Genomic DNA, 20019 nt, shown 5'->3' on the forward strand with positions numbered 1-20019 from the left:
TATAAAGAAACACAGAGAGATATAATTCTGGATTTCCAGGCAAGTAAGCTCCATATTATTTAACTGAAATAAATGAAGTATATCCAGAGTTATAAAGAGTGGCAGGAGACACTGGCGCTCTAATACAGGACATGTTTTTACCATCGGTTTAGGACCTAGAGACATGAACACTTTACACATTGTAGTAGTACTGTTCAGGTCTTGCTATGCTTCTATTGTAGGGAGTATTATACCTCTGATGATGTAGGACAGATTAGAAGGACCGATCTGCATGTGTCCTTGTTACACCAGTGTAATTTCTTTTTGGGGTTGTTTGCCAGAAATTATACTAAAAGGGTAGAAAATATCAATAGGGTAGAATATCTGAACTAATATAAAACTACATGCTAATATTATCTAAACTATAATTATTTTGTGTTAAAGTTTTTATTATCATTGTAAAATTAGTATTGAGTTAGTGCTCAAAAGCTTTTTTCTTTTAGTACTGAAATTGTTTGAAATTTATATTTAGATGTTTTTATTCTTATTTTATTACTGCTTGTTTATTTGTTTTTGAGCTTCTATAAGTTGAGGTCAAGGCTAAGGTTTATTTATAAATCATGTTTAAAATACAGTTAACACTGCCCAAAGTGCTGTACAAATTGAAAATGACTAAAAAGCATAAGAACAGTGATAAAATGCAATAAATACAACAGTGAACAGAGGAGGTAAAAAAAACAACAGTGAAGCAACAATATAGTTTCTCTAAATCTATGTTACAGAATATAGTATATATATATATTTTTTTTTTTTCTTGCTTAAAGAAACACACAATGCTCATCCTGATTCCTGATTGAAGTCTGTACGTAGAGAAGTCTCATTGTCTGAAGGTTCAGTCATTTTGGTTTTGAGTCACAGGTCTCAAACATCAACCTCATCCAGTGACCAGAGTCCAAGAGTTACACTACTTCATCACAGAAAATACGCCGATGTGTGTCCTGAATTGACAAGAGGAAAAGTTTGACCAAGCTCAATAACAAAAAGTTTCTTAGACAAGTAGTCAGCTATCAGAGTGAACGCAGCACATAACAAGTGCTTTGCAGCACATAACAAGTGCTTTTCAAATGGACATATGGCATTTTTCACTTCACTGAAACAAACAAATAAAATATCAATTGCGTAAACAATCTTCCAACACATATAACAGCTGTGGTTGTTTGTACATTATAGATTTCTGAGTGTTTGGACTGTTTTTTTCTTTCTTTTTTTTTTCTTTTTGGGGAATGACGCTGTTCATTTTGTGTTCACTTTGACAGTTTCCGAATGGGCTGTGTCTGATCGATCTCCGTCCGAAGATAAATATGGCGTCTGACCTTTTAAAAATGTCTTATTTTTTTCCTGTTTGTGGCACTGAAATGAATCACTCGGCAGAGCTTATGTGGAACCGTGCAGTGATTGACATCGGTATGGAGACAGACTTGTGAGATAGTATAGACGGCGGGGGGTGGGTGGGTGGCTGGGTGTGGGGGTGCAGTCTCTTTCAAGTCCTTATTGAACCAGAAATGCGATGGCCCCGCTGGGAGTGCATCAAGTACTTAAGAGAAAGTTGGTTTGAGTACAATCAAGTCTTCCATTTCCTCTCAGGATTCACCCAAGGTTACTTTTCCAATGAAGCGTGTTTCAACAGGAAGGAAAACTAGTTAGGTTAGATTTTTTATTATCCACACGTGATGTTTTGTATCTCCTGCAGGGGTGGGCTGATCTTATAGTGGAAAAGTGTAAAGGAGGAAAATGATGTCAGAAGTAAATGATCCACAAGGGTAATTATGTGGAGTAGCTCAAAATTATATTATAAAATCTAGTTGGGTTTTTTATGTAATTTTTGATGCATTTTGGTTTAGAAAAAATCAGCAGCAGATTCAGTTTCTTCTCTTCAGCTTATTTAGACTTGACTTGTAAAGGTACACAATTATTATTTTTTAATATCTATCTATATTTTTAATTTACTATATATGAATAACTTTTTTTTTTTATCTGTACTTAGACTTTTAAATTTAAACTGGCATTTCTGGAGGAAGGTCTGTCACCTGCTTTTCTCTACAGAGATACTATTACTTTGCATGCAGTCTTCCACAGTATAGCATTAAACTTATCTACAGTATATCCATGGAGAGTAGCAGGTGGTGCCAACAGTCCAAATTACAGGTTAGATCTGTGGAGTGGTGAAACTAAGAAAGTAAAAATGCATGCTCATAAAACTATAAAATAATCTATAATCTATAAATAAGATCTATAATTGAATAAATGCAAGAGTGTTAATTTAATGCCATACTGTGGAACTTTCCAGGCACAGCTATCACATCTTCATAGAGACAAGCAAGTGGTGTACCTTTTACCAGAAATGTCACATAGTGCTAGCCTGATTCATCAGCCTGTTTCACTTTGTGGAAACCTTCTGACCTCATAGTATTAGGATTCATTCGCCCGACAATAGGTGGGTACCTTTTTAAACTTACTTTTACATTTTTAACCAGTCACTACAATTTGGTCATGACATATGTAATGCACAACTATAAGGGCTAATTGGTATATTAAGCTTTTCCCAAATCCCCTAGGAAGAAGGACAATAATATTTTTCCCCTTGATAAATTTCACCAAACATTCTCTTTGTTCCGGCTTTAAATCCTCGCTCTCGGGAATCGTTGCCAACACAGAATATATGGCTCTTCGCTGATTGGCTGGTGCCCGAACTCACACTTCTGGGGTTCTTGTGAACCATCTAGTGCATTCTGATTCCTGACCTAGTTGCTGGAAAGAAATGAAATTGAGTGGAGGCACTAGGTGGCACCAGTCTGGCCAACATAGTGCACCTTTGAATACTTCTTGTGTTTTTTATGTTGTACCTCACTCTTGTCTTGTCTTGTGTATGTCTACTCGTCAGTAAAGAAATCTGTCCATCACTGGTTTTATTCCTCAGTCTAGCCCCAATTTGCCTGATTTATTCCCTGACACTCTGTTCTCTTTCTGAACCATGATTCTTTTTACGAGGTGACCAAACTAATGAGAACCAAGGCAACCGCACGATCAGTCTAGTGGATGTGTCGAGGACTGGCACTGGCATAACAAATAGAGTCAGTGTTGCGGAGATGACGTGTGCCCGAGTGCCAGCGGATTAAAAAGATGCCCATGTTTAATCTGGGAGTAGACATCACCAGCAGGTTACATAAATCCACTTAGAGTGCAGATTACTGTTGCTAATGACAAGGGGCAAGCCGATCACAATGGACAGCCCTGGATGTGTTGCTGTAATTTGGTTAAAGATGATTTTGTGTTATTCTTACTAAATATTTGGCTTAACAATAATAAGGAAAGAACTGCGTGTATAATAGTGCATGCATGTGTTCCCACTTTTATCACAGTAGGAGTTAGTTCTGCAAAATTAAAAGATAAATGGGGTAAAGAGGATTTTTTTTCCACTCTTGGCAATTTAGACAATGTTGTTTTTGTAAATTGGAATATGCCCCAAAGACAAAAGTTACAATTTCCTCTTTGTTATAGTGTTATTCTTGGGCCACTAAACTAAAATTTAAAACTTATGAAAGGAAATACCTCAATACTTAAAGTACAATACTAGTTCTAGTTTATTTGGTTAGTTCCATTAAAGACCCACAGTTGACATGCTAATATGAATGTGAATATATATTTTTTGCATCATCTTATATACCTAATTTTGTAAATGTAGTGAGTCTTGTACATACACTACAGATGTTTTTGTTGGTAAATATTTGTTTCATAGTACTTACACGCAATTGTTGTTTACATAATTTTTAAATGGTATTATTTACTGAGAGTTACCGAGATTTTTATATATATTTTTGAGCTACTATGTCTAGTTTATTTAAGTTTCTCGAAGTTCAAGTTCTGGATTCACACACAAACATCTCATAAACAACAATAACAACAGAGTATGTATAATAATATATGCAATAACATGCAATGGAAATTGTATACTGGTTCACTATCCTGTAAAATAAGGTACTGTATTTTTTGGACTTAAAGTAGCTCTGGACTACAAGTCGCACCAGCAAAAAATGTGTAATGAAGAAGAAAAAAACATCTATAAGTCACACCGGACTATAAGTCACACTCCTTGGGGGAAAGGAGTGTGAAAGGAACTGACATTTCATCTTGAAAGGCAAATTACAGTAATACCAATAGAACAGAGAACAACAGGCTGTTAACGTCACATATGAACAGTTCTTTAGATAATTAAAGCATAAACAACAGAACAGAACAAGTTTATCAAACTCTCCATCTCACTCCAAATCACTAAATCCATTAAATTCTTTATCCTCGGTGTCACTTCTGAGCAACTCCACGACCTCCAGAGGTAAACGGAGCCCTGCTTCCTCTTCTGTGTAGCTGTCATCAGACTCAGCATCAGTTCCAGTTAGAATTATTCTGGCCATTCTGAATCTCAACAGGATGGTTTCACTTGCCTTTATATTCGTTTAATTTTTAAATTGTCACTTATACAGAAGTAATGCTGCGATCGAGTGACATGATACAGAAAGGACAGCAGCTTAGAGACTCTCACGGCTGTCAGTATGAAAATATTAACATATAAGTTGCACCAGAGTTTAAGTCGCAGGGCCACCCAAACCATGAAAAAAAGTGTGTCTTATAGTCCAAAAAATACGGTAGTAATGAATTTAACTCATTTTTGTATTTTTCAGTTATGTTTGTTCACTTTATAAAGTAGTGTTCCAAAAGGTAAACCATAAACAGGCATATGGATAATACTCAATCACACCAAAAACACAGACAATTAAAAGACAAACTATAAGCTGTATAAAAAAGAGTGATTTGTAAATATTGAAAATTGTTTCATGTTTGAACAACAAGCTAAAAGAATCACAGCTTTCACCTTTATCATTTACCTACTTATATTGGCACACACGGATATGCACGCATTCACACTTCATATTATTGTTTTCGTGACCCCTTTTAAACCTTGATGTATGCACTCCCGAATCCCTCAAGTCAAAATGTCCAATGTTTTTATTGTTGTATTGTCTCTAATATGACAATAAAAAAGAGGAAAACAACTGTATGGGATGGGTTTTTGTAATGTCTAAACTAAACTAAACTAAGTCTTAAGTTTCAGTTTTTTTGACAGCCCAACTTTGTTCTTTCTGCAGAAAAAAGGCAAGATGCACTACCAGATCGCAGTCATTATCAACTTCCTGGGGCACTGTATCTCCATGGTGGCCCTGCTCATCGCGTTCTTCCTGTTCCTGTGCTTGAGGTGAGTGTCTGTCTGCACTAATCATCCCTCAGACTGCTCTGATGTGACACTGCTCTCCAAAGCCCTTCACATTCTTATTCAAAAACCGTTTGGTCATGGGATAAAACCTGCCCCTATCTCGAGCCAGCAGAGGCAAGAAGGCTTTAGAGGCGCTGCAAACTGGGGCATATTTACCCCCCGCAAATGGGAATAATAGTCCGGGCAAGAGCATGTAAAAATATTAAAACAGCTGTGTGGAGAGGCCTGAAAGAGTCATCACAATCGAATCAGTTTTTGAATGGTCGGTATTGGAAAATCATAAAGACTCTGTTCAAATAATACAAATATTTTATCAAATATGATGGAAGAGACTAGTAGAAATAGAACTTGTTTGTTTTAATACATCTTTTTGTATTTTGTTAAAAAATAAATGTTGGTAAAAAGTCCAGACCTCAAAAAATGATTTTCTGAAAGATGATTTTGTATTTTATTGTAAGCAGGGGTTGCAATGAATGATATAGGTAGCAGACCCTCTACCAGAAAAGTTACACAGTGCTGCTTTAAAACATCCTCTCTGAACAGAATCAGACTTTAAAAACAGCTATCTAAAACTGAAGCATCACAATGATTGTAGAATTCACAAATCACATTTTTCCCCCTTCAAATATTCCATTCCTACGTGTGGAGACTGTTGGACGCCTGCTGATGGTGGAGCGGTCTTTTCTGACAAACTGAAATAAAGCACGTGTTAACGAGAGAAAGGTCTTAGCACCCCACACGGCCGCCATCGATCCCCAGACACCCCGGGGAGTGCGAAAAGCGCGAAAGAGGGCGCAGAGGGGCGTAGTAAATAGAATCGCCACAGAGCGTGTTTATGCAGTAGTCCTGTTCTTTGACCACAGAGGCATAGAAAAGGCTTTGACATTGAGAGACACGAGTTGGAGAGCGGTTTTTAAAAAGACCGTTTGGATAGTCGAGTGCTTTGGCATTTATTACCACCTTCTTCACTTTATGGACGATAGAGATAGAAGCCACTTAAGAGAAAACTGCAGCTTCCAGTGACAAATAGACAACCCATAGACGCACTCAGGGCCGAAGCCAAAATGAGTGAAGGGAAAGTAGAATTCTTCACTTGTGGAAAAGTTCATCCTCGACTCAAGTCTAATCTAAAAAAGTGTTCAGGTCTTATTTTAGAACGCGCCACTCTTGAAACTATGCCAAGGAATAGTTCAGTGAAGTGTGACCAATATAATAAGCCTTGCTCTGTGTGTGTTTCGCATTGTCTATTTTTGTAATACTTAAAGGGCAGTATTGAAACAGCACCGTGTATTTTACAAGCTGTAATCTAGGAAGGAACAAGCCATTATCCACAGAAGATAATGCTGGAGAATATAAAATGTCTCAAGCGTGAATGAATGAAACCGAATACAGCGACATAATACCCTCTTTTTACACAGAAGGCTTGTACATTGCCTACTTCTTTGACTTTTGTGGCACCTAAGTACTGCTATGGCTTGCGGCCGGGCTCCGTCTCGCTCAGCACTCCCCGTTTGTTTTAGCACCTTTGCCTTTCGTATTTGCATGTGCTGTGTGGTACCTGATTGATGGGGTGTGGTCCCACTGCTGTTGGGCCGGCTCCGATGTTCGTCGTGCCTGGTTGGAGGATTGAAGTCCCGCTCCTCCAATCCCCTTCCTACACATCCCATCCCCTCATCCAATAAAAGTGCTGTGCGCCTGTTCCTCCTGTCAGCTGGATGTCAGTTTCAGTTTGCCACTCTCTGTGATAGACTTTGTTACCTCCCATTGCGACTGTGAATTGTGTGTGAGACTATCGTTATGGACCTATTGTTTCTTTCTGTAATTGTTAGGTTGGCTTGGCCCTTGAGTAGTTGTATTTTCTTTAAGTTATTTATCCCATTAGAGTTATTGTTAGTTGTATTGGTAATGTTTGATTTATTGAATGTAAAACACCTTTCTTTTTGTTATTGCACTTACTTACTTCACTTGATAATAGCCATTTACTTTACATCACATCTTCTTTGTGTTACTGTCCTTTGTCCCTAGCACTGGTTTGTAACAGTACTAAGTTTTAAAACACATTTCAAAAGAGCGAAGGCTGTGTAATTAATAAAGTTATACCAGGCCGATATTTGCTCTTTTTAGCGTAATGGCTCTCAGCCCTAAATCTCAGGCACATGCCAATATTTTATGTTGACCAACCCGCTGCTTTAAGAATACACATCAGACCGTATTTGAAACCTTTACTACAAAGAGGACACTGCACAAAATGTGACTCTACTGTTCTTTGACACCTGATGCAATTTGCAGGAAATCAAAGTTGTGGATGAATTTGTACTGAACTCAGATTATATAATTTGAAGAAAATAATCAAAATCGGCCCAAAAATATTGGCGGAGCTCATCAAGCATTGAGTTTCGCTGGATGCTAAATTAGTATCGGCATCAGTCATGAAAAACAAACAAACAAATAAAAAATCTCTAGTAATTAATCAAATTTGTGAATACAGTAATTACTAAAATGTTCTATTTGGGGGGAAAAAAAAAGAAGTTTGGTTGCTTGTTCTGCTCCTCAAACATGAATCAAACCCTCTAATCTATCATTGGCTTTTAAACATAGACCATAAAGAATAAATATTAAATAACGTCTACTCTTCGTCTGTATGTACAGTATGTAATTGTAAATGTTTTTTTCATTATCCAGCAGTCCTTTGAACAGTGACATTTTGTTATTACATTTACAAGGACAATAAAGACAAAGAAAAGAGGAAACAACAGCGCAGAGCGGTACAGATAAAGTATTGATGCGCGTTAAAATATAAATCACCGTCATTCAGAGTTAGTGAAGGGAGAAGGCTCTTAATGTGGGTGACAACAAGCAGGTCTGTCACTGTCTGCATGATAATTCAATAGAGCTGCTGCTATTTTCAAACACACATCTCCAATACTGTACCTTTACCTTTAACTGTGTATCCCAGGAACAATCAAGAGTTCAACTGCAAAAACAGATATCCCCATTTTTTCTTTTTGTTACCATCTTCTACAGGTATTACCAATTAATATAATATCTATTGGAATTATTAAAGGTCCTTGTGAGCTTTAGGTCATGTTATAATGTTGCTACATCCTCAGAAACATACCTGGAGTTGTGTTTTGTTTCATTCACACACATTAGTCTGTCTACGTCTCCAAAGCTCAAAATACTCTGTTCCACCTTGATGTCATGAAGTGATAGTTTTCAAGTTAACAGTTCCCTTTTACCTTTTGTTCTGTACAGACTGGCAGTTCCAGGGCTGAAACTATCCAAATTATTTTAGTGAAGGTGTATGGAGTTTAAAAACACAGTGGAGTACTTCCTGTATCTCCACATGACATGCAAGGTGTAGTAGAATTTGATAGAAGAACTCCTGAATGTACAGGATTTGTGTATTAAACATGTGTGAATGAAACAAAGGTGTGTTTTTGATGAGGACACAGCATTATAAGATAGATCAGACAATAGCGTAATATGGGCCCTTTAATTCCCAGGGATAGCATATTTACAGGCTTGAAAAAACATCTAAATTTGAGGACAAGACAATAACAGGAACTGAAACAAATGTCCCTACATGTGGGGGAGTGATGTTTTCTGAAGTACATTCATAATTCATAGTCGTCTTCATTTTCTGCTCGCTTATTTTCTGAGATTACCGACAGAGATCTCATAGTGGAATGGCCTGTGGGGTAAAAGAGTTAGCTCGTAATGCCTTTGTGTCATTCATTTGTTCTTCATTATTGCTCCACAGTGACGCAGCTTCCGACTGACCCAGTCACTATGGTGTCAAACTCAATTTCACCATGGGGCATATCAGAAAAGAACGTGGTTAATTAACTAACCTCTTTTCAGTCCATATTTGAGGAGAATTTTATCTTAAAATGAAGTGGAGAGCAGGTCAGAACAGTTCAATTTGCCTTTAAATTGTCACATTGCAGATGTTTTGACCTGGTTTATGGCTGATATCTCTGTAATTACCATAGACTGTGTAAAGTGAACTAAGGGAGCGTGACGTCACCCGTAGCATTCAGCTCCAGTCAAAAGAAGCTCACAATGCTGCAGTTATAGGAGCAAATTTGGAACCAGTTTTATATTAAGAATAGGAATGTATTCGTGGACAAAATAGAGAAGTAAAAACACCAGGATCATTTAAAGCGGGTTAATATGAACATTTTAAGACCAACATGACAAAGCTCACTGCAGCAGAGAGAGAGGTGACCATTTTTCAAGTGAAGTCAATTGGAGCCAGAGTCAAAGAAGCCAGCAGTGAACCCATGCTCACTTCCTATTCAAAATGCAGTGACTATCAAGTTAGCTATGTCCATTTACATGTAGGGTCCAGGCCTACGCACATAAACTAGCTCATACATAAACATTTTCCCACAATTATGCAATCACCTTGACATGATTGTTTCAGGATTAAGATCATATTTCAAAAATGTAAGGATAATGTAAGGATATTTTAAAAATAGTCTCTCACATAAAGATTAGAGAATCCTTTATTGTCTCCCATGGAAAAATGTTGTCTTGGGACTGAGTTATAAAGAGTTATAGTTCCCTGCCTTCCATCTAAATTTATGATATTATCAAATCCTATAATGAGAACTGAACTGATTTGTACTTTTTATAGCTTTTATAGTTTCAAATGGCTTCTGATAAATGTAGCTTACAATACAAGGAGCATAGCAGCCCTTTATCATGCATGCAAAACCTCTGAAATGAGGTTATGCTGTACCATTTTTGTTATTGCGGTTGTATTATGAAATGTGCAAAAAGCAAAGACATGTAGATCATAGATTGCTGTGGGTACACTGTGGTTTCCTGTCATGCTCAAGACTGCAGTTCTAAAAGTACTGCGTAGTTGCTTTATTAATATGTACCTTGATGTCTCAGCTGTTTATGGACAGCACAGTAGGTTGGCGGAAACTGGGGTGAAAAGAGGCGAGAGACATTCAGAGATGGAGCAGACACACAAACACACACACAAACACACAATATTCAGGTTCCCTCAGATTCTGAAATAGGATTGTTAACATACGGTAATTGATACCCAGATATTTATCAATAGGGCTGGGTATCATTAAGAAATTGCCGATACGATACATACCTCAATACACATACCACGATACGATACATACCTCGATACACATACCATGATACGATACATATCTCGATACACAGGCCATGACATGATACATATCTCAATACACAGGCCACGATACGATACATACCTGGATACACAGGCCACGATATGATACATACCTCGATACACAGGCCACGATACGATACATACCTCGATACACATACCATGATAATATACATATATCGATACACAGGCCACGATATGATACATACCTCGATACACATACCACGATACGATACATACCTCGATACACATTCCACAATACGATACATACCTCGATACACATGCCACGATACGATACATACCTCGATACAGTGCACTTTCGATTAGATACGTTAAATTTGAAATCGATTCGATAAGGTTCAATAAAAAATAAATGCTAAATGATTGCTGTGATACTAAATGTCTTTGTTAAAACACTTCTTGTGCAAAGTTAATATGAAACACAAACATTATAACCATCAGAACAGTGAAAATGACAAATGTGTCACATAAAAGAGTTTCCTTCCTCTGAACAAAACTGGAGCGCTGTAACAAAATGATTTAGTAAAATATACCAAAAAATACTCTTGGTGATATATCGATGCAGCAGCCCACAATATCGATACTGTATCATCACATTAACCGATACGATATATCAATATTTTGATATTTTTGCACATCCCTACATATCAATACTGAAACTAGTATTAAAACTAGATCATAAACAGGTTTCAGTACGACAAAATACATGTGACACAATTTGACATTTCCTCCTTAGTTTTTAAATGTCCTTTTCATCTACATCAGAACAAGCACAAACTTGATATGTTAACATAAAGCTGTTGTTAAGCTCTCTTGAAAATGTGGATTTTTAATTATCATTGTGGTATCAGTATTGAGTATCAGTATTGAGTATCAAGTATTTTCTTTAGTATCAGAGTAGAATTTGAAGTGCTTGTTGTAATAACACTAGTCTAGGATATTTTCTGTGGGTACTTTTCATTACCGCAGGAACTCCAGTTAATGAACAGAAGATTATTAATGTATGCACGATAAAACTAACAAATCTAGCCGACTGAGCTAAAAGAAAAGCTTAAATTAGAGCTAGCACAGCACTTTGTTAAGTTTATTAGCAAGCCTCTCACTTTTCATTTGACAAAAGGCCAGTGCTATCAGGCCATCTGTTGTAAAGCACGCTGCTAGACTGACAGATTAAAGTGATTATGCAGCCATTTTGACAATGTTTCATAAATTCCGTTAAGAACGTTATGCTTTTGCTCACATATATACAGGAACTGAAAATATTATGCTCAGATAAAGATACGACTTTTATGAAAGGTCAGTCAAGAATAATAATCTGAATGAAAAACAAATTTTAAAACTCTCACATGTAATTGTGATTCTGCAATACTGTATTCAAAACTTAACTGGGAAAACATACATTTTATAGGAAGGGATTAAGTTAAGTTCCTCACGCCCACAGTCAAATCCAGGCACGGGGACCCAAAGCTCTCCCCCTTCACACGCTTCTGACTCCATCGACTGGCTCCACTTTTCCACATTTACTTTGAAAAATTGTCACCCCTCTCTCTTTAAGTGCTGCAGTGAGCGTCATCATTTTGGTCTTAACATGTTCATATTAACTCGCTCTACATGAAAAAAAAAAAAACTGCTCAAAACTCATCTTTTCCTCATAGCCTATAACCCCCACATACAGTATGACTGCATCCTCACTACTTGCTTTGTCTGTCCTGTCCTTGTTTTATGTTACACAATTGTTAAGCTGCTTTAAGTTACCATGAAAAGGTCCTCTGCATAAGCTTTGCCTAGAACAGAACTAAACCAGGACTAAACCAGAACTAAACCAGGACTAAACCAGGTCTAAATCAGGACTAATCTTGGACTTGGAATCTAGGACCCCGAGCCCGTGAAGCAGGGTGTCCGCAAAACGCAATCGGGCACCAGCTGCTATTAGCCCTGTGGAGCATGGAGCTCTGTGCCGGTCCATTCACCCGCGGTTACCCGACAGTCTTCACAGATACACCTTCGGGCCTGTCCCGACATTCAGAACCGTAATGATGGCATTTCACCGTTGCTGATATTGCGGTGATTTAAGCAAATTTGTATGAAGAAAAACAAAAAAACCCACCACTTCAATCCAGGTTAAAATGCATTGTGACACGTGTTACTGACATTTGTACCAAGTAAAATATTACCTTTTTTTTCCTGTAATGCCGAACATTACTGCGTTATAGCAAAAAGCAACACACGACAGTAATTTGTTACTTTTATAATGTGTTGCTCGCAACACTGCAAATCAGGATATATGTTTTCAGAGGTTAAATGATCTTGAAAAAGTCCTTCAAGACACAGACAGAGGTGATGTCAGTGAAACCTATGAATAGGCTAGACCTGACCCTTGACCCATGAGATCAATACTTCTAAACATAGCATGAAGTCACCACAGTCAGAAACCTGAGAGTTGGTGTAAATATGTTAATCCTTGCTTGGTTCTTACAGGAGCATTCGCTGTTTGAGAAACATCATCCACTGGAACCTCATCACAGCCTTTATCCTGAGGAACGCTACCTGGTTCATTATGCAACTGACCATGAGTCCGGAGGTGCACGAAAGCAATGTGGTAGGTCGCCAGCATCCGATTACACAGGAAGGAAGCACATACGAAATATGAGTTTTCCATACAATATCCCAGTCAGGGACATCACAATAGCCCACTGTATATGAACTAGTTATGCATTATCTTATGTCATGTTATCTGCCTTTGTGAGATCGGTCCCAGGCGGATTACAAATTGAAAAGGGTGTTGGTGCACTTAAACATCAGTCATTCATTGCATCCTACAGGGGAAAACCTATTTGAAATACATAAGATCAGATGTACAGAGCATATTGTACATTTTAAGGGGGTCAGGCATTTTAAATTGTTTACACTGATATGTAATACAGTATATCAAAGTGAACAATAGTTTTGAAATATGATGCTAACACAGTGATCAAGACCTTGTTGTTTTGCTAGTCCCAAATCTTTGACCTCAAAATCGGAGTCAAATCCCAAGTCAGTGGCCCACAAGACTGACTCAGGTCCTATTCTTTGAGTCATTTCAAGTTGTTTATACCAAATTACCAACCAAATACAACTTATATTTTATTTTTGTCCAACTTTTAAAAAGCTTGATAACCAGTGGATAAGAGGTAGGGACATGTTACAATTTTTCCCCTGTAAAATTAAGCACAGAGGTTATATGAACTATATAGAACATCAAATTGTGCAAGTCAACATTTTTGTTATTTAACAACCAAATCCTCAAGATGATGCTATATTTTAGCTAGATGGACAGAATTAAAGGTCCTATATCATGCTAAATTTACTGTTGTGAGCTTTAAACCATGTTAGAATGATGTTACTTTATCAAGAACATAGTTGGAGTTGTGTTTAGTTTCATTCACACACTGTATTATTAATCTGTCTACATCTCCAAAGATCAAAATGTTCTGTTCCACATTGTGATGTCATGTAGTAGTAGGCTGAGTGTAGAGGGACAATTCCAGGTCTGAAATTATCCAAGTTATTCTAGTGAAATGGTATGAAGTTTAAAACATAATGGAGCACTACCTGTATTACCACATGACATCACAAGGTGGAACAGAGTGTTTTTAATTGAGAGAAGAGCTCAGCCTAAATATGCAGAGTTTTTTTTGTGTGAAAGAAATAAAACACAACTCCAGACATGTTTGTTATGAGGAAGCAACATTGTAACAGAGATCAGAAACAGTGTGATATGGGCCCTTCAAAGTGTAATGGAAAATAAACTACTAGGTTATATCTTTAGAATAATTTTGGTTTATGGACTTTCTAGAAAACCTTTCATGTAACACCTATTTGTTGCAGCTTGTTTGTTAATCTCTTCAGATATATCAATAGTATTTACAGATCGATACAATCAGATCTGTCTTTCAGATCTGAAAGCTTTCAGATCTCTCTCCATTGAAATGTACCATGTGATTGTCATCAGGAGCTTCCTGGTCACACCCAACCATGCGACCCACCCATTCACTTTGTAATGTATGATGTTGGATAAAGGAGGCTGGCAGTGTCTGGCCAGCACTTCCCAGGCCCTGTCCTGGCCATATTTGTTGCAGCAAAGAATAAACCTGTTTTTTATTCCATAACTCACAAAGCTTCGGAAATTGATAATTGCAAGAAAAATTATTTCCATGACAAAAGTAACGCATACAACCACCATTGGCCCAAATAAAAATAATTAAATATATTACTAAAAAGGTTAATATGAGAAATTTACGAGTTTGGCAAACAAGGCATTTAAGGACGCATGGTCAGTTTCCCACCATGTGTGTTTAATAAAAGATACCCACTTTGAAGAATCAATATTTTAGTGCGAAGTGAAATGAGGTAAGCTGGCAGTGAACTGTCTGAGTGAATGCAAGGTATTTGTGAACAGTTCACAAACGCAAATCTGTTGAGTGAATTATGGCCGTGATTCATCAAACATAAATTAGATATTAAAACTTCAGATGACAGAAGCCAATTTTAACAGAAAAGTTGTAATTTGATTTAAATAAATAATCTGATTTGGTAATATTACACTAAAATAGTTACTTTGACAGGTAAGTGGTGGTAATGATTAAAAATTAAATGTACCATTACTCAAAACCACATATAAAAACACTGACCTTATAGGTATTTATATAAACGCGCAATGCAGATCCTGAGTCTGATATTATCGTATTTTAAGGATCGATTGTTTTCAGAAATGTGTTGAAAACATAAGATGTTTCTGGCAAAAACAAGCTGATTTTACTTAATGAAGAGATCACTCTCACTGAAGTGTATTTCCATATGTTTGGCATTTATATATAACTGAAAAAATAACAAATATGAAATCACACCAATGAATTATGGCACCATAACTTGTCTAGAATTAGAAACCTTATATGCAAAAACTACAATTACTGTGTTACTTTACTGTCAAACTCAGTACTATATCAATAATATTTATCAAAATTAGCTATGAGGGGGGTATTCAGTGAAATTAGCTAAAACAAAAGCCTGGCTTCTCTGATTTCAGTTTTCAAATAAACAGCGACCTTTAGTTCAGTAGAGATGGTCAGTTCCAGGTCTGAAATCATCCAGATCATGAAGGTGTATGAAGTTTAAAAACACAGTGGAGCACTTCCTATATTACCACATCACAAGGTGGAACAGAATGTATGAGAGCAGAACCTAAATATGCAGGGTTTGTGTTAAACATGTGGGAATGAAACAAAACACAGGTGTGCTTGTGATGAGGAAACAAGATTACAAAATAACATAATATGATCCCTTGAAACTTTTCCCACATTATTTTCTCTGTATAATATCAAGTACCTTGTGCTCGCTGTCTGCCTGTCACACCCACTCACATGTGCTTTGATAAAGAGCCACTGTGGGTTATTCCCTTCACTTGTCAGGAACTGTAATCTTGTCTTGCTAATGAACAAAGCCTCTGATGAGTGTTTTCTCCTTGTAGGTCTGGTGTCGTATGGTCATTGCCTGCTTCAATTATTTCCACTCCACCAATTTCTTTTGGATGTTTGGAGAAGGCTGCTACCTCCACACCGCCATTGTGCTGACCTACTCCACAGATAAACTGCGCAAATGGATGTTTATCTGCATCGGCTGGTGTACGTACCTCCTCTACTTTTTTTTTTTTTTAATTATTTGTTAGGATGATACAATGGAAATTAGGGTCAGCAATTCAAGAAGAAACTATTTTACCAGTGGTTGAGTTTTAGAAGGTGATTGAAAAGGTGTTGAAGCTTGAAGCAATTGTCGTGATTGTTAAAACCAAAAACAAAACTAAAATTCCTAATACATGTTTTTCATTTTTGGTGTAAGACGTGATTGACTTAGACTCCTGCTGTCTTTCTTTTTTGAGCTTAAAATCACACATTAAATTAAGATTTTGTTGTTGCTCAAAATGTCATAATTATTTGTACACGTGTGATTACTTGAAGAATAATAATTCAATCTGGACAGTCTCAACAACATAACAAAAAAAAGATAGTTGTCCCCGTAAGATACTGGAGGGCAAAAGAAGGTCTAAAAATGAATGTTAAGATGAATTGGTGAATCAGAGTAGACAGTTAAAAACTGTGCCATTAAGATAATTTAGATGACATTTACTGCTCCAATCACTTACCAAAATGTGTAATTGACAAAAAAATTATAATTTCTGAGTGATATGGGTGCATGTTTTGCCCCACAAAACCTTAAGCACAACTACTCTGCACCATCTTGAAAAACATGACAAAAAATTACAAAATAAATGATACGTTAACAGTTTAACTTTTGACAGTACATAAATTATAGTTTCAAAAGAACATGTGTGATTTCAATTGTGACCCAGATAATTATGATTGATTTTTTCCATGCAGCTGCACCGATTATGCAATGTACTATTACTATTACTACTATTTACTGGAAAATCTTATTCCTATCCATCATTATATTAGACAACCTAAGCAAGTGCCAAACAGTTGGACCTATGCAACGAGTTCCCTATAAGTCTTGAGTGAATGTGAAAGGACTATATGGTGGATTTTGTGCGAGTGACAGCTGAGATCTGCATTGGTGTGGTGAGTTCAGTAACACCCCTTTTCACACTGTCAAACTAAACTATGTGGTGTTCAGATTAGCTGTATTGTGCCAGCTGGATTACATTTCCCCAGGGCAGCGTGAAGCCTCAACTGTGAAGACAAAATGGCAGCATATTTCTGAAGTGAAAAAGATTAAGTTTTATTTGCTTGACTGAGGTTTTAAGATGAAAGAGTGGAGACATTAATAAGATAAAAACAACACAACACTCTTTATGGAATAGTAGTGCTTTTGTATTTGTATAATGACATTAATGTCAAAATAATTTTCAGATTTCTATGTAAAACTAGTGAAAGAAATTAAATTGAGGGAAAAAAATCTGATAATGAATTAGAATTAAACATAGTATCTACCAAAAAATACACTGACTATAAGCTGCTACTTTTTTTCTCACACTTTGAACCCTGCGGCTAATAAAACAATGAGGCTAATGAATGGACGGATTCTTTGTTTGGCACATTGTCCATTCATATATATGGTCTATAGTTTGGCAACACAGCGGATACGTGCAGCTTGAGTGCAGAAAACGCCGCTGTCTGTGTGGTTACACATGGATCTAGGGTTCACATGAAGCTGCTAGACTAGCTAGCAATATTGTCTGTGCACTCAGTTTATTGCCGTGTGATAAAATCAGTTATGATGCTAAATGAACAGTAGTGAGGGGGATACGTCTTACCCGTGTGGGCATAAATGACGAGAAGATACGTCTCAAACTTCAGTAGGTGTAATGGACCGACTCAATGCAAAAAGACAACAAAAGCTTTCAGAGGTGATAAAAGCAGACGCCCCTTGATAACGTTCTTGAAGACGTGGACACCTGCGGCTTATATTCAGTTGTGGCCTATATATATACAATTTAAATTTTTGTAAAAATTTAGTTGATGCAGCTTGATACTCTATACTAATTCTGATACAAAAATGAAGTGCTATTTTAGAAAATAAACACAGAATAATTTGGAATTCACTAATGTCTGTGTATGACTTTATTTACCATCTTAATCAGGTTTATAACAAGACTAACCAAGTTTACACTAGGGCGAATTCATGTCTGAAACAGGATTATACCATGGCCTAAATGAAATGAAGAATGTCAAAAGGTGAAAACATTTAACAAAGCTACACCTGCAGGTCCCACTAAAAATAGCCTCCGGCGTTCCTGTACCACAGTTTGGGAAAGCCTGCTTTAGAAATGTAGTTTTACTTGTAACACATCTCATGTTATAGTTGGATTTCAAAGAATGATTCAAAACCTCTGTGAAAACTATTCAGCTGGTTTTAATTAAAGTTTTAGTAATCATGTTGATAAGAATGATGATTTCACAGGCAATCTCAACTGTCAAGATGAAATGGCTGTTTATGTCTGAAAGAAGAATTAAAAAAAAAAAAGTTGTTGTAATAGTAGTCTCTGTGCACAACAACACCCAGCAACCACACTGTTAATGCCACTACTTCCTGTCCAATTGTGTAATGTGTGTTTTTTTTGCTGAGCATTGCTAAAATTAATAAATATTTAAAGAGAAGGCACTGACAACATGTTAAAAAGTACACAAATACAACGAATACTTCACCCGAGGACAATGCTAATCTTGAGGCATAATAAATATTTAAACAACACCGCAAACTGAAGTCGTCTATATTTAAAAACACTTGTGGAGTCTTTACTTTAATTATCTATTTTATGATTTTAATAAAAGTGGCTGTTAGAGTTTGATACACAGTGAGCTAGGTAGTGTGCTGGTGTGCTCAGAGCCCGTTTGCTTGGTGTGTGGAGAGACTGTTGGATGGACACAGATGTTATAATCGTATGAGTCACCCTTTTGTTTCATTGGCACCACTGCAACGGACATTCACCTATCTACTAAATAGTTAGGACAGTTTCAAATAACACCATACATTGCACAAACTTGGCAAAGGGCTTCCTCTTTTAGACTGGAGTAATTGAATTAGGTCTATCTTATTAAACCCCTTATAAGTCAAGTAAATGTGTAAATCACTCCACATTATCGTCAAGCAGAGTCTAGCTATTCATACATTCAACAAAAGAATATCAAGACGGTGACAGGTTCTGGCTTGAATCTCTGCCTCAGTACATTGACGTAAAAATTACTTCTGACAGAGCTTGGCAGGGGTTGGTGGGACATTGTAGATCTCTCACTCGAAATCCCCCCGAGTGATAATTCGGGCTTTGAATAGCAGCTCAAAAGATGAAAGAAGGAACAAAAAAGTGAAATTGTATCTTTTTGTTGCCCACAGGTATCCCATTCCCGATTATTGTGGCCTGGGCCATTGGGAAGCTCTACTACGATAATGAGAAGTAAGATGCTTGTTGTGACTCAAGTTATTGATTGGGGAAAGGGGAGGGGTTGTTCTATTTTTGGCCAAGAAGCAAAAGGACAAAACACAAAGTCAAGCTGTAGTATTATAAAGATGAACGACTATTAATAATTGCTGTAATCACGTTATCGGAGTCCATGATTATAAATTACACATTAACACATATTTACTCAAGCCTTGATGGAAATTAATGGAAAAAATCATTAAAAAACACTTTATAATGCTAATGTTCTACAAATGAACTAGATGAAAGTTTGTTTCAGTAGTCGTATGCTAGTATATGTTATAGTAATATTCTCAGGCCGCCAACAGAATTTTTGGGGGCCAGGGCAAGAAGCCTCACATGGGCCCCCCTCTAATATAAATTAATAGGAAGAGGGTCCAATTTGGGTTCAATTAGACCGTGAGGCTATACTGTATGTCCATTATAGTTGTATAATTCTTTGTATTTTGAATTATCTGTAGTATAAACATATGCATTCCCACAACCAGAGTCAGTGATTTTTGTATTCTTGTGCTGAGGGAAGAATGCATTGGTGCAAATGGATCGACTTAAAGAAGCTTTATT

General features: G+C 36.9%; 1 protein-coding gene across 1 annotated transcript in view; it reads left to right on the forward strand.

Moving 5' to 3' along the window:
* Positions 1 to 20019, forward strand: part of LOC110154202 (corticotropin-releasing factor receptor 1) — a 92147-nt gene that overhangs the window by 56800 nt on the left and 15328 nt on the right. Inside the window, exons 6-9 of the mRNA XM_020918162.2 lie at positions 5181 to 5287; positions 12963 to 13083; positions 15991 to 16144; positions 19371 to 19431. Coding sequence (XP_020773821.1) covers positions 5181 to 5287; positions 12963 to 13083; positions 15991 to 16144; positions 19371 to 19431 — 443 coding nt within the window. The remainder of the gene's footprint in view (positions 1 to 5180; positions 5288 to 12962; positions 13084 to 15990; positions 16145 to 19370; positions 19432 to 20019) is intronic.

Source organism: Boleophthalmus pectinirostris, unplaced genomic scaffold (assembly GCF_026225935.1).
Source record: "Boleophthalmus pectinirostris isolate CB_2022bp ecotype Guang Dong unplaced genomic scaffold, ASM2622593v1 HiC_scaffold_14, whole genome shotgun sequence".
Lineage (NCBI taxonomy): Eukaryota > Metazoa > Chordata > Actinopteri > Gobiiformes > Gobiidae > Boleophthalmus > Boleophthalmus pectinirostris.